General features: G+C 42.9%; 1 protein-coding gene across 2 annotated transcripts in view; it reads left to right on the top strand.

The window, feature by feature from the left end:
• Window positions 1–6,490, top strand: part of MAP1B (microtubule associated protein 1B) — a 99,335-nt gene extending 92,845 nt beyond the window's left edge. For both annotated transcript variants that reach the window (XM_074995415.1, XM_074995416.1), the window contains one exon: window positions 2,131–6,490. In XM_074995415.1, coding sequence (XP_074851516.1) covers window positions 2,131–2,286 — 156 coding nt within the window. In that variant the 3' untranslated portion in view covers window positions 2,287–6,490. The remainder of the gene's footprint in view (window positions 1–2,130) is intronic.
• The last annotated feature ends 9,933 nt before the right edge of the window (window positions 6,491–16,423 follow it).

Below are 16,423 nucleotides of genomic sequence, written 5' to 3' on the forward strand. Positions count from 1 at the left end.
AAGCAGGGGAGCAAAGGTTGGTATGGAAAAAAGCTCAGGGAAGGAGAGTTTGGGAGCAGACGGCATCAGGTGGAGAATGTACAGTCAAAACTGTACACATTTTTCAGAATGGTCAAATGCCCAAAGGTTCCTCTTTGGCTGCTTCCGCCCCTACTAGCTTGAGCTTTGGCTGGCTCCACTCTACAGTTTTCTCTCAAGGTTATCCTAGTGCCCACTCTTAGGAAGGGTCCTGTGAAGTACTGGAGAGAGGGATGGCCTTGGCTGGTCCACATTTTCAAACCCATTCTGCCCATTGCAGCAGTGCCTGCTTTGGCTGTTTCTGCTCTGCCCTCACTGGCTGGAGTCTCTGCACGCTGCAGTTTTTTTCCCATGTAGTTTTAACACAGGAACAGTTACATTCAGGAATATCTCTATTAAAATGGTGTTGTTTTTTCTGTCCTTTTTCAGGAGTTATTCGATCTATACAAAACATTTAGGTATTTGTTATTCTACAGTATTACTGTGATGTCAAAAGGATTTTGAAAATTGTCTGATATAAGTTCAATATGCCTTATTTTTACATTGTGCTAGATGTGGACACAAGGGAGCTTACCTACTGCAGTTGTGAATACTGCATGAATTGGTGTAGCAAACTTTTAACTTCAGGGCACCTCGTTTGCCTCTCAGACTTGATAATTAAAAGACTGAACACCTTGCCTTAATCCCACAAGCTGCCTCTGCAATCTACAGAACTGTAGCTTGATGGCTGCTAGTCTGGCCAAAACACTCTTTGTTATGCAGAAACAGTGGGGAATGAGGGATTCCAGTTAATCAAATGTTCTGGTTAACAGAGAGGTATAATACCTATGGATCACACATTTTCACACATTACAGCTGGGTCTACACATGCCCCTTCCTTTCGAAAGGGGCATGTTAATGAGCAGGTTTGAAAGATACTAATGAGGCGCTGCAATGAATATGCAGTGCCTCATTAGCATAATGGCGGCCGCAGTGGTTCAAAAGTGCAGCTTTTCGAATTGTGCATCGCCCATTGAGACGAGACCTTCCGAAAGGACCCCCCCCCAGTTTTCGAAAGCCCTTCTTCCGATCACAGATAGGAAGAAGGGCTTTCGAAAACTGGGAGGGGGGGTTCCTTTCCGAAGGTCCCGTCTCCATGGGCAGCGCGCAATTCGAAAAGCCGCACTTTCAAATTGCCGCGGCCGCCATTATGCTAATGAGACACTGCATATTCATTGCAGCGCCTCATTAGCATCTTTCAAACCTGCTCATTCACATGCCCCTTTTGACAGGAAGGGGCACATGTAGACCCAGCCTACATGTAGTTGTCAATTTGCCCAAACCACAGAACACTAATGTGAAACCGAACATGTGCAATACTTAACACTAACTACATGTAACTTTATGCTGCTGTCATACACCCAGCATCAATGACCAATCCCAGATGTAGAAAGATTCCTTTGATCACTCTATGCTGAACTAATATAAACGATACATGAGATTCTCTCTTGCTGTGCTGTACATCACGGCATAAGCTAATATTTATACACGAAACACTACCACTGAAAATAAGTTCTGGATAATTTTTGTATTTTTTTCCAGTTAGTAAGGGGGGAAAAAAAAAACTATACTGCCATCCATGAAATTTTTGCAGTTAACCAAGAATTCTGGTTAGTAAAGCTCTGGATAACAAAGAACATACTGTATTAGGATTTGAAGAAGGGACCTTCTGAGGTAAAGGCAGGTGTTGTTAGAGTTTGAGTTAAAGCAGTATGGTTCTGTGCCTGGGGCTGTACTACTCATGTCTTCTGTGGATCAGCACAGACAGGGATATGGAACACCCTCACCAGTGGGTTACAACAGCACACTGTAAGGGCAAGCTGCAGTTAATTATTTTTCATTTAGCTTCCCTGGAAAGTGACACCTCCCAGTATCAGACTCTTGCTTTGTTTAAATTGGCTAAAGTGTTTCTTGCTTACTCTTGTATCCTACCTATTTTCTTGCTTAACATGCTCATTTTCTTCCAAAAGGAAAATCTACTTGTTGACTAGGATTTACCATCAAGACTCTTTTTTTTCACATCAGTTGTTTCTAGTGTCCGTTCCTAAACAGTTTTTCTGTTGCATATTGTAGGTGACCTTAATCCCAACCCATGATTCAGAAGTGATGAGGGAATGGTACCAGGAGACCCATGAGAAACAGCAGGACCTCAACATCATGGTTTTGGCAAGCAGCAGCACTGTCGTTATGCAAGACGAATCTTTCCCTGCATGCAAGATTGAACTGTAGAAACAAGGCCATACACAACACTAAACTTTTATTTCCAGAAATTCTTCAGTTTGAAAATACCTTTTCTAAAAATTCAACCCATCTAATCAACTGCTGAACTATATACCTGCCAAATGCTATACTGTGTCACGGTGATGCAAATCACTAATATTTTTCAGTCTTTGCTGATTGCTAAGGGAAATAACAGTATTTCCAAAGTTAGGGTTCAAATTACTGCAAAATTACAGATCCTGGTTCATCTCCGCTGAACATTTGGAAACCATGCACTAGCAAACCCAACTGACTTCTGCCAGCTAGTGGCATTTGCCCTAGAAAGAAACACAGAGAGAGAGAGAGAAATAGAGAGAGGGGTAGGAGGAGAAAGTATAAATAATTGGGTCTGCATTAGTCTCACAGCAACAGATGTATTGCTTACTGCAGTCTGCTTATGCTCTCACATGAAAAGAAAGTTTTAAATGTGCATTTGTCTGAGTTATATGAAGGTGGGGGGTCTTAGTTTACAAAATTATGTGAGCTGATAAATAAAAGGAAACTGAATGTGGCTTTGAAGGGACATAAGATCTAAACACTCATTAGCCATTAACTCTACATACTGACATAACATAATTATAGACTAAATATGCAAGTAGTTTGAACCCCATTCAGAGCTCTAAAACTTTTCTTTTAACATGCAGCCATGTTGGTCTAAGGCATGCTCCCACTGAATGTTCATTTAGTTCACGCAGAATTGACAAACCTGCATGCTTAAACACTCAAACAGCCAATTTACTGAAGCAAAATACCAAAGCAGTTGGGGAGCACATAAAGTAGACAAATTGCCTTAGAAAGTGACTTGAATGTACAAAGATACTTAATGCACTTATTTTTTAATGTGAGACAGCAAGTTTATAAAACATCTGTGTAGGATTATAGTTACACCAGTAAAGAAGTGTGAGTGTGCATGTGTGGTACTAGACGCCTATCTGATTGGTCAAACGATTTGGTACTATAAATTATGTATGTTAGCTGAACACTTCATTGGTACACCTGGACAGCTCAACAAAATGAAGGAAACATTTCTGAAAGCTTTTTTTCTGAAGAAGCCAGATCGACGTGGTGTCCACTGTCAGAAATGCAAACCTTAGTGAAACACAGTATATTGAAAAAGGTTTTCAGTGAGTCTGTACAGTATTTTACCTTCCTTTGTCTTACGTTATTTTATTTGTTAATTTAAGAGTGAATATGGGAACAAATGTACAGAAGATTTTTTTTTAGCTCTGTGAACTTTTACTAGATGACTTTTTAACAAAAGATTTTGTTTACAGGAAAATGCAAAGAAAAAAATTCAGGTGAAGGCAATTTTTTTTAGTAGTTTTGTAAGAAAAATACATAATACTGTTTGAGGTTCTGGTGAGAATGAAGTATGATTTTGCAGTAACATATTTATTGAAAACATTTAACTGCCAAGAATTTTGGGGAAACCCCCAAATGATTAAATTTACTAGTGCTCACAAAAAATAGGAGTTGAAATGCCAATTGACTACGATTTACAAAGTGGTAGTTAGACTCACCGTTCTCCCAAGGTCTTTAATAAGATTGAAGAAGCAATGCTTAACCTTAAGCAAGCCAACCAGTGGTTTGGGGGTGGTGGGGGTTGTGTGTATGCATTTTTGTTTTTTCTTTTAAAGTGTTCCCAGTGTCTACCAATCATTTCCAAAGGTACCACAAACAAATCGGTTCCACTGTTTGAGAGTTTGGAGTCTTAAGTCTCAGAAGCTTTACGGCTATAGTGACTATTGATACATTTTAGTTTGCAGGCTTGTGCATCAGAATTTAAATAAGATAAAGGCGTCCAAAAATGGAGATTTGTGCTGGTCTGTATAATTCTCCTTTATGGTAGGCTTTGAGTTCCGCTAGGTAGTGAATAAAGACCTCATTTTATTTTCTTTATGTAATAATGTATTTTAAATGTTAACATTGTTAGTTTATTTTTGTTCAGTGGGTGTATGTTTGCACTGCTAATTTTTGTTTGTTTTTTTTTAATACTACTTCAGAGCCCTTTAATCCTGGGCTCTTGTAGCCCATTTAATGCTGTGAATTACTGTTTGTCAAATATGGGGTGGGGGGATTTAATATTTTTGTTAACATTAGCAATGCTTTTTTTATTTATTGGTCTACCTTTTAGATCCTTGAGAATAACTCAGAATGATTATGGTACAAAAAAAAAAAAGGGAAATGTATTGTGAAAACAAGTGGAATTTGCTGAGCTCATAATCATTTACTTAACATGTATTTTGTCTACAAAATGAATGGCAAACTATGTTATCAGTTAGCCATTATGGCAGAATAGTTGTATGATTTCTACCACAGTTCTTTCTGATTTATCTACTCTCTCATGTAGTTAAGATTTCAGACGTTTTGGGTTGGGGGAGCAGATTACAGACTCTGCAAAAATTTTAAACAGTTTGTTTCTCCACTTGAATACAAAATCTAATTAATAATGAGCAATGACCTCAATCTTACACCAGGGTGAATCAGGAGTAACTTCATTGAAATTGAAGGTAAATTAATATAAATTAAAGCAGAAACAAGCTTCAAATCTCCAAGTCCCCAAGTAAATATGTAACAGCTCAAATAATTGTTGTATTTTAAAAAGGCCAATTACAGCCAATCTTAAACTGTACTTTGATTTTTTGCTGCTACAAATTGTTCTTAAACTCAGCTGTTTCGAATCAGCTGACAGTTGTTCCTATGAGATATTGTAATACTTGTTCCAGCCACCCTTCTAAATGACAACCAAGCCTGAGTGTTATTAACTTCCCAATTAGCTCCTCTTGCCCTTAATGCCTTTCCTGCCTCTGTAACTAATCTAATTGTGCTAGTCATAGTCATACACAATTAGTTTAGTAACAATCATCAAAATGTACCATGTACGTTAATGGTGAGCGCTGTTGATCAGCACAGATTTCTAGGAGCATGGTTTGATATTGATTAATTATAAAGATTCAATATTTGAGTGCAAAGAACACTCTACTTCAATGATAGTGTTACCCAGGACATCATTCCCAATCATGACTTTTTAGGGTGGTGGGTAACTGCTGAATAAAATTCAATGAAGAATTAGCATTGGAGATCACATGCATTACCAAACTATAAACATACCCCCTTGCATGCCTTCTCAAAGTCTTGTGGTGGGGGCTGACAACTTTGTCCTCATCCCTTTAATTCCATCTCTGGTAGAGTTCGTGCTTGGATTTTTTTTTTACAGTTATCTTATATAATGTGGTAAATGGATCCAGCTGTCTATATGGATTTTTAAAATTGTCAGCAATAGCTTATATGGTTTAGGAGACCTCCAGTACCCATTTACTAAGATTTAATAGTTTTGTTAATGACTTTTCCTCCCTTCCCACCACAAGAAATTCAGCTGCAAGCAACTACTACTGTACATTTTAGAAGTTTCTGTCACATGCCTCTTCATTCATCTGTCACCGGAGGTTCTTGCTAAGTGATGACATTTTGAGAGAACTGGTAATTTTTTGGTCTGGATTTATTAGAAAAGGAAAAACTCTAATGTTTACACTTGAATGAAACTGTAAGCTTTCATCTTTTTCACTTAATTGAACAAAACACTAAAAACAGCCTAATGACAAACATTTATTTGAATGCAATTATGTTATTCACCTGATTGAAAAATGTTTGCTATTTAAAAAAAAATCTTTGTTGTGACTTTACAAAAAAAATCAAATAACTAAATAAAAAGGCAGCATAAAAATATTGAAAAGAAAGGGAAAAAGGAATAAAAAAAGCTTCTCTGCACTTAACTAGCTAGGCACTCCATATAATTCATTCAAGACTGGGCTGTAATCACAACAGTAAAAGAGCAATTATGAAGTACAATATGCTTTCACATGTTTGCATGCAGCCATATATCTTCCAAACTATGGAAAGAAACAGTCTTGTTGCCAGCTGAGAAGCACCTCACACACTCCTCTCTCTTGTTCTGAATGGTGTTTGTGTCAGTCTGCAGCTGTGTATGGTAATATGTCTTATAATCCTGCATCACTTCTATTCTATCCACTCATATCTAATGTAGAAAAATAGTTTCCAGTGAAAGTAATATGTAGTGCTTTTATGATATTTGTGTGCAATATCCCCTCTTCCATTGAGGATATTTGATGTAAAGGAAACAAACTCAGTTCCACAATAAAATACAAAAGTGATGAAGTGGTGTTGGTATGTTTCTTGTCTTTCTGTTGTATGTGTGAATTGATGCATTTTTAGATTTAAAGCCAAAAACTAACCAATTTGATCTATAATTAGTTTTGTTTTACAGCTAAAGGAATGGATGCCAATGGACGTGAAGTGGCTTGCCCAAGATCCACCCGTAGGCCAATGCCAGAGATGGGACTAGACCCAAGGTCTTTTACGTCCGAGTCTAGTGCTGGACCTACTAGCTCACACTATATCTTTAACAAGCTACATATTAAAATGCTGTGGGATAACCCCTTTTTATTGTATCCAGGGCATGTTAGCTTACTAGTTTAATGATCGGTTCTTTCAACTTGAACAGTATTTTCCAAATAAGGACACTTCCTTATTCTTAACCAACAATTTGTTAATTAATACAGAACCACTTAAATGCAATCACAACCAATTGTGTGTACTAAATAAACAATACAGCCTTGCAAGCAGCTGTCACAGGCTACAGTTGAGAGACAGCAGTTATATCAAGGTACAATGCAAATTACCAAGATATTTTATTACATTTACTAATGACCATTAGTTCTTTAGTACTAACACATTTATCACACTTCATGGGTGCACATGTTGTTAAGGCACATTGTAGAGTGGTCACTTCTCTTTGACTAAACTGGTTCTAAAGAGACACATTTGGAATATTAAAAACAATTGCTTCAAATTATTGTTTTCAAGCTCTTAGAACCATTTATTCAGACTTACAAAGCAGTTAGGCTAAAATATGATTACTTGAGGCCTCCCTAGAGAGTGTAGGTCAGGTCCCAGCAACACAGCCCATTGGGGTAATCTGCTGATGGCTGTGAGACATTTGTTTACATTGACAATCCACAAGCATGGCGCCCCGCTGGTCACAGCATCCATGGGTCACTATTCGTTGCCAATGGAAGCTGCAGAAAGTGATGGCTAGCGTGCCCCTTCAGCTCATGCCACTTCCTGCAGCTCCTACTGGCCGGGAATGGAGAACGGCCAGCAGTAAGAGCTGCAGGAGCCGTGCCTGCAGATGGTCAATGTAAGCAAAGTGGCAAGTCGCTCACCAGCAGAGCACCCTAATGGGCTACATGCCAAAAGTTGCTAACACCTAGTGTAGCCTCAGGAAGATAACCTATGCTAATATACAGCAAAGAACAGAAGGGGAGTTACAGGCTTGGAAATGAAATCGCAGCACTCCATGTTATTCTCAACCTCAGAAAAGTGTAGATACCTTCCCCATAACTAGCCTAGTCATCAGTCATACCTGGGATTCTCAGCGTCTTGTGTTGGAGTGACTCAATTCCTTTTAGTACATGGTGACTTCAGTGTGTATACCTTAGTTTCAGGGTCAAAGGAGGGGTGGGGGGGGCCACCACTGGGCATGTATCAAGTGGGTCCCAGATTTTTCTTCTCTTAGTTTCTTTGCCATTTCCATTGACATCGTGAAGATGGCATTACTTTATAACAAATTTCTTTAATCCTTTTCTAACTGGAAGCTTTCTCAAGTATGATTCATTTGAAGGACTGCATGCAGTTCATTATTGTGCCCTGAATATCAATTGAGACCCTCCCCTTTAAGCAATTTATGTTAATATCACAAAATTATACCCTGGTTTATATTTTTCAATCTTTTTCCTTCTTTGTGTCTGACAATTCCTATTACCAGCTATGTACAATAAAAACCAGCAAAATCCATGTAATATTCTAAACGTGGAGGGGGTATGCCATTCAATCTTGATTATACTAAGCATTGCACATTATTTAGGACTTTAAATAGAAAGAAATATTTTCCACATACAGAAGTCTATAAATCTGACGCAAAGGGCAAACAACTCTACAGATTCAAATTAGGAGTGAAGGAGAGATTAGTCATGGTATAGCTGGTTTACAAGTAACCAGAGTTAAATTTACATTTTGGTGTGAAAGCATGGCTTCTTGGGTTACCAGTTTGACCGTCAAACTTGGACACTGCACAACCTTAACTGATCTGGGGGTCCTCAGACAAAGTTCCTTCTGCTGGGAACCATTTTCCTGTTGTTTTCATAGGAGGATCCTATTTTGGGCTAAAGACGTGGGATTGTTTTTTTTTTTTCCCCTCCCCAATTTTTGAAGGCCAGAAGTCTTCATCAGTTATTAATCATTCAAGGCATATCAATGGTGTGTTGTTTTCCCTTGACGCACACTCTTCCACTACATGGGTTTGTTCTCAACAGGCGTGTCAGTGTTAGTTTTAGTTAAGTTTTTGTAATTTGTAAAAGGAATAAATTAATCTCTTTGAAATTTAAATGAATCTGTACAGACTACTTTTGTACTAAACTATAAAACAGTGGTATACTATGCTTTTATTTTCTTGCTTCTATTGTGATCCATGAGCGTTTTCCATTATTGAGTACAGCCTATCACAGACTAGTGTATACTGCGGAAATTCATTTTAGAATGCCTGTATCTGACAGCAAAGTGTGGTGTACCAGTTTTAGCTGTTGCTGGTTTGGAAAGGTGATTGTTTCAAAACCAGTTTTCTCGTAGTCTGGGTTTTTTTATAAGGTACCTCACCTCCCCAGGGCCCTCTCCAGAGCACTAAATTTATTGCTCAAATGTCTCTGAGGTTGAATGTACTCAGATACAATGCCATTTTTTGGGGGAAACTAGAAATCAAGGTTATTAAAAAATCAAAACACTTTTAATTTTTGGTCCAATATTGTAAATGGCTGAGTGGTCCTCCGTGCCTATGAGGCACAAGGCCCTCTAGTTTTAGACGATGTTTACTGTTTGCCAGTGTTGTCTGCTATTGCAGTATGGAACGCAACAGATCACACCTACATATTTCAATTTCATAACTAATAGCTATGTGGGGCATGATAGCTAGGGTTTGGAATGGTGTTCCACACCCTCCCCACCCCCCCGGTGGAGTGGTGGAAAGGTAAGTTATGTAGCCACAGGGATGAAAATTAAAACATACAGAAAATATTCCTGATGTAGTCATCTATCAGCCTGTGAAATAGTCTTCCACAAGGAGAGGTGGAAGTTCCATTTCTTGAGACGTTTACAGAAGAATGAGAACACTCTAGAAAATACACTCCTCCCTTGTTAACAAGTACTTGACTTATGAGTACTCGCTAAAACGAGGAACACGTATACCTACCTTTAGTCACTATATGAGTGGACTTCACCTGCTTATATGAGTGGGGTCCCTGGCCTGCGGGGTGGGGGGGGGGGAGGCAGGGACACCCGCAGCCCCATGGCTGGAGCACAGCCAGCCATGGAGTCCCAGGCAGGGAGACCCATAGCCCTGCAGTTGGAGCCGTCTCCCTCCCTTCCCTCAGACATGCAGCTGTTGGACAGCCCTTCGGCTGGGGTGGGGGGGGTGGGCGCGGAGTGAGGGAGAAGGCTCTTAGCCTGGGTCCCTCCCCTGCAATGGCGGGAATGTGAAACTGACCAGCCATGAGCTGATCAGTTTCCAGGTCCCACAAGCCAAGGGGAGTCTGGAACCAGCCTACCCCTGGTTCCCAGCTCCTGCCACTCTGGGAGCTAGGAAACTGACCAGCCCTGGTGGTTGCTAGCTCCCCTCCCCTTGCAGGAAAATTCGAGTTATGCAGGGGTTGCAGGAACAACCTCTGGGTAACTTGAGGGTTTACTGTATTAGCCACATTCCCTCTGCCCCCAGCTGCCTCACAGACCTCCCCTCAGTCAGGTTTTAACTGCGCCCCCCCCCCAAAGGTCCCAAACAGCCCCCAGCCTTAACCCCCCCCCCCCCCCGCAGCCCCAAACTGCTCCCAGCATTAGACTCTCCCTGCAGCCCCAAACTGCCCCCAGCCTTATAACCCTCCCCTGCAGCCCCAAATGCCCCCCAGTCCTAGACACCCCCCCCACCTTGCATCCCTCAACAGCCCCAGCCTTAGACACTCCTCCTCCCACAGCCTCTTCACTGGGCTTGCTAAGGTGGGTGGCTCCCCCAGCCTGCCTGCTTCCAGCAATTAACTCAAGTGTTAACATTTCAGCACCTAGGCATAAGGTAATTGCTATCCCTAGTGATAGAGATAGCAGCTGGAGCTGGCAGCTATCGCTATTGCTAGATATCTGCTTGAGGCAGCAATGTTAAGAAACTGCAAATGGCTTCTTAAACAGCCACACGCAGCTTGGAACTGCCCAACCAGTGACCTTTAACAAATCTAATAGGACCCATGTTTGGGTCTGGACCCATAGGTTGGGAATCCCTATTCTACTTCTGGTGCCAAACTATTCAAATACATCAGAAAAGTAAACCTAAACTCACCTGGTTTATGCCAAGTTAAAAAGCACCTGGAACAAATTGGAGACTTTTACATGCATGGGACTTTAGTGTCGCTCTTATGTGTTTTTGCCTATGAGCAGAAATTTGGGAACCAGTTGTGCTTGTATAGTGAGGGATGTGTACAGTCTTGGGACCAATCCTCGCTCTCGGGGTGATGCACCTGAGGTCCTACCAGGTCTTTTATTTCTCTAACGTAAACGATTTTGCCCATAAGCCATTATGTGCATAAAATACAGCAGTGCCTCAATTTACATGAGGGTTGCAGGCCCACGCACCCTTAGGTAACTGGCGTTTCACATAAGTCTATGGGGGCAGGTGTTTCCCCCCCCCCCCCAGCAGATCGCACTTCTACAACTGGGGAAGCAGCAGGAGCACCTGGTGCTCCTTTGGAAAGGTAACTTCTGGGATTTGGGAGGCTGGGGGGAGGGGGCAGTTGGGGAGGGTTAAGCCCTGGGCGGGGGGGGGGGTGAGTTGGGCCTAAGGGCAGGGGCAGGGTGTTGAGCCAGGGCCACGTGAGGGGAGCCGGGATGTGGGGGGGGGGGGGGTTGAGCAAGAGGCATGTGCGGGGGTGGAGTGTGAGCTGCAGCTGCATGTGGGGGTGGTGAGCTGGCGCCATGCTCAGGTGCTGAGCCAGTGGCAGGGGGCGGGGGGGTTGAACAGGGGCCAGGGGGTTTGAACCAGGGAGGGGGCTTGTGCTGGAGCTGCACTCAGGTGGTGAGCCCGCGGGGAGGCGCTTGAACTGGGGCTGTGTGCGGGGGAGGGGTTGAAGTGGGGTAGGGGGCTTGACCCACAGCCACATGTGGGGAGGGGTGGGGATTGAGCCAGTTCAACCTCCCCCCACTCCCCGCCTGGCGTATGAGGGGTAGTTAGCTGGAGCCAGAGCCAGCTCAGGGGTGTGGGGGATGAGCTGGAGCCATGCACGAGTGGTCAGCAGGGCTAGGGCTGGGGACGTGGTGGTGGTGGGAGCGGGGGGGAGGTTTGAACCAGGGCCACACAGGACCAGGGGGATGGGGCGGGATTTTTGGGCTGTGCTTAACTCGTATTAATGCAAGTTAAGCGCTAATCGAAATGGCGGGGTTTACTGTACACAAATACAGTATCTGTGGCATGACCTGGCTTGCGTATGGCAGCGTGAGAGAAAAATAAAGCCAATACAATGCATTGGCTGGACTAGATAACCTCCTCAGATCCCTTCCAGCCCTAGGATTCTATGCTACAAGGAAAGCTAAAGCATATAAATCTAGCACCTCTGGTATGATGCCACTTATATGTTTTTAGACCTATAGATTGTGTGTGAGGCAGCCACGCCTGCCATTAACACTTGGCCACGGAAGAGAGACAGGCTTAGAGTCAAGTCCCAGTTTCTCGTGTAAATCCAAAATAACAGCACTGCTTTAAGTGGCATTACTCAGGTTTATCTCTGAGTTACTGAGACATTTGACCCATCGTGTTTTGCTTGGTGATGCCCAAGGCGAAGAGAATTCATTTTTCCACCTCCCCTCCCCCTGCCCACTTTTGCAGATCTTATGTTGTGTGTTTATAGGTTATATAGAAGCTTTCACATTTTTAATGATGGTAACAAACACATTTCACCTCTTGCAAAGTATTTTAGACATTCTATTGGATGGTAATAAACTGGGGTTTCCATCTTTGGATGCATCCAGGATCTGTTGGATGCTGCTAAATGGGGACACTACGTGTGACATCCCAATACGACAGCCAGCTTGGGGCTACTGGTTACCATAGCACAGAATGGTCCTGCCCCAATCTTGGGCCTGTTGTGTATGCCCACTAAGATGGGAGTGGAGGGGTGCTAAGAGAGCCATATGCTCTCTCCTAGGGAACATCCTGTATCAAAGGTTATGGGGCAGGAGGTGGAGGGGGAGCTCAGAAGTTGTCTATGTGTGTTCTAGGACAGCTAGAGGTGACCCAAGTCAAGGGCTTCCCAAGGCCTTAAAATTTCATCTTAGTGTAATAGGGGACCTATGGGATAAGGAGCCTCTTTTCATCCTGTTACCACGCTGTACACATTCCTGAAACGGGTGTTGATTCAGTGCTGTGCCAAACACGAGCCTGCTGATGCACATACATGGCAAAGCTGTGTGGCAAGGCTTACCCCCAAACAACATGGGAAACATCTTTTAAAGATTCAGAGGCAAGCCTGACTACTGGCATTCTGCTATAGGCCAGAAATCAGCTAAAGAGTGGTTAAAACTCGGTAGTGACTATACAAATCAGCTTCTAGCTTTTTCTAGTCTTAAGGGAACTATTGTTCATGTGGCCCAGAATTGCTTGAGCCTTCCTCAGTGGGATGAAGCCTCCTTGAAGAATACCAGACTGTCCTTTTCAGACATACTGCCACAGAAAGAGACATTTTATTATTGCTGAGAAGCACAGTCCCAGCTAGTCCTGCTTCTGCAGCTCAGCAAGTGTAGCCAATAGTAATATATGAAGGCTGAGTAGCTTCCATAGTCTTCCTTCTTGGAGATGATCTATGGCCACATTCTTCCCTCAATTCTTAACTCTCACCTCTCCTGGAGTATGGCTGCTTTAGTGAAACATAGTCCCTACCCTCTCCCTTAAACGTCTGCCTCCTTTTTCCTGATATGTACATTTTTCTCAAACCCACAGCTGCTGAAGGTGTGCTAAGAAAAAGCTGAACTTGCCTTTACTTCAGTGGAAACTTTTGCCTGCAGTAGGAATGCAGCGTGTTCAGCAGCTTGTAAATTGCTAAAGCCAAGATTTATTCAGATCTTCAGTATTTATAAGCTGTGACATGATTTTGTATTTCTCTTTCTTAAATATTGAAAAGATTTGCCCTCAAACTGTTAAATACACATCTAAATCAACAAGCCAGAGAAATGACTCATTGGTTTGCTTGGGCTCAGGTTTTCACTGGAGTGAGAATACTTTTAACTGACTGCAACAAGAAGTCTTGTGGCACCTTATAGACTAACAGATATTTTGGAGCATAAGCTTTCGTGGGCAAAGACCTGCTTCATCAGATGCATGAGCGGGGGTTGGTTTCAGAGGGGTATTTAAAGAGTAGGGTCCCAGTAAGAGGGAGGGCCAGAGCTAACAAGGTCTATTCAGCAAGGTGAAAATGGCCCAGTATCAACAGTACTTATCAAAAGAGGAAAAACCAAGTCAGATCAGACAGGGGGCTATCAGCCTTTGTCAGAGTCTAATGGGGAGCTATTAGCACCCAGAGCAGAGAAACTGCCTTTGTAAGCTCTGAGCCACTCCCAGTCTCTGTTTAATCCATGGTTAATGGAGTCAAATTTGCAAATAAATTGCAGCTCAGAGATTTCTCTCTCCATTTGATTTTTAAAATTGTTTTTGTTTCAGAACTGTCACCCTTAAATCTGCCACTGCGAATAGGTTTTGTGCCACTTTCAGACCGACTTTTCATGTAAAACTGTCACTGTACTCAGCTTCAGCTAAGGGGTCTCTTTAATAGAAACTGAAAACTATTTTTCAGTTTGCCATGACCTTGGCCCAGGGCTTTGTGATTCCTCTTTACACTGGCAACTTTAGAAGCACCTGGAAAGAGGGGTGGTGTCTCGTTTAATGAGGGGCTCAGGCAGAGCTAGACCAATACTTCAGTACTGTTGGTCCCTTCCAACTTCTTCCCCAGCTTACATAAAGTCTATTCAGCCCAGACTTCTGCTTTCATAAAGGCATTAGAGTTTGGGGTTCAGCAGGACCCAAAGGGTGCAATGGATTTGTGGCAACTAAGTCTGCAGCGCCCCAGGCAATTCCTGTAGGCTGGAAGCAGCTACTGGAGGCTTTGTCTGGCATGCTCACCCGTGCATTATCATATTTCCAAATAGCTTAGCAAAGTTAAAGTTCCAATGAAAATATTGTGTACCAATTTTGAGATGAACATGAAGTGGCCAAGCCTCTTTGATCAGCTAGACCCACTTCCTGACATTCTGGAGTGTTCCCTAGTGTGCATTCCAAAGCACTTTCTATAGAACAGGTTGCAATTACTTGAGTGATAGGGTTGCCATTGTTTTTCTTGGCTGATCTGCAGTCTACTTGTTTCTTCATCGCTACCAGAGCAGCTACTATGGTCAAATCAGAAGAACTGCTTTGGTGTATAGCTAGTGAGAGGCAGTGGTAAATTAATGCACTAGTTCCTAGGCTCCATGCCCTGGGGACCCCAGGCTGTGGGAGGTTCAAATGTTCTTTGTGCCCAGGGTCCAGTAAATCCTAATCCGCCTCAGGTGAGGTTAGCCGAGTGCTTCTCCCCCAAAGCAACATTAGCACTATTTGAGGTTGCAGATTAACATAGCAGGAGTTGGAAGCAAAGAACTGCACGGAGGGAATGTCTATGACACTCAAAAGTCGACAATCAAAACCGCCAGAGCATGTTCATATTTTCTCCCTCTGGTGACAAATGACGTCCACATTGATGGCGCCATCATTGACAGGGTGTGCTTCAGAGGGCAGCAGCACTTTACAGAATGTGCCAGTTATCCCAGCCTTTGTCACCATGAGCTTGGATTACTGCAGTCTGTGCTACCTAGGACCTCAAGCCTATTCAGAAATTACAGCTACTACAGAACAATTGCCCCTCTATTTTTTTTCCACCCACGTGCAGAATGCATTTTGTTATGTGCACCATTGCATGTGAGATGTGCACCACCATTAGAAACACATGCTTCTGGCTGTAGGCACACTGCTAATCAGCTGGGTTGCACCAGACTGGTCCCTAGTTGCTCAAGCACACAGCTGACAAGGAACACTAACTAGTACAGATGGTGACAGCTGCTTATTAAGTATCACAAATTGATCACTGGATCTGCACTGGACACCAGTTGATTGCCAGGTGATGTAAAATGTGCTGGTTTTACCACATAAAGCTCTGACCTTTTTGGTCTCTGCCGACCTTTTAGATTGCTTTGAACTCACACAGGGGAGCAGCAGTGCAGCAGAGCTGGGCAAGCAGCCCACACCATGCATACTCAATGACAGCTCCTCATTGCAGGCACTCATTTTCTCCCTGACGGTAAGGGAAACTGGAGGGGGCAGGAGCATGGGGCTGAGTGCTACATACTAGACCAATGGAAGTTCTGATTACTTTCCTTGGGGCTCGCCCAGTTCCAGTCAGTGCAGTACTCATCCACAAATCAGAGCAGCTTCAGGCCTCTTCTAAGTTCCACTGGATGCAAAAAGCCATGAGGGCTTTATCAATATGTCTTGCCCTGATTTCCTTTTCCCCCCCTACCATGAAGCGTGTGTGACACCAAGCTGAGCCTCATTTTGGCTTGTTAAGTCAGCTTTAGGACCCACTGGGCCTGTCAGAGAGGCTCAAAGAAGCTGCAGAGGTGGTGAAGATCTAGGTATAAGTTAAGGAAAGGGTATTTTGTCACACTAAGTTACAGTCTAAGAGGAGGCTCATTCTCAATCATCCCATTGAACTCATACATTTCTGGTTGCCAGATGCATGTTTACATGTTTGAACAGGTTTAAGTGTTACTGTAAATAAGTTCTATAATATTGAATAACATTTATCTGAGCCGCAAAGAGACAGACGTATGATTTGCCTCGTGAATAATGGAGATTGCCCTTTAGTGTTAGGATGAAAATGGTCTGTAAGTAAACCAGGCAGGGAGAGCTACAGCTTTGCTT

Source organism: Carettochelys insculpta, chromosome 5 (genome assembly GCF_033958435.1).
Source record: "Carettochelys insculpta isolate YL-2023 chromosome 5, ASM3395843v1, whole genome shotgun sequence".
Taxonomy (NCBI): domain Eukaryota; kingdom Metazoa; phylum Chordata; order Testudines; family Carettochelyidae; genus Carettochelys; species Carettochelys insculpta.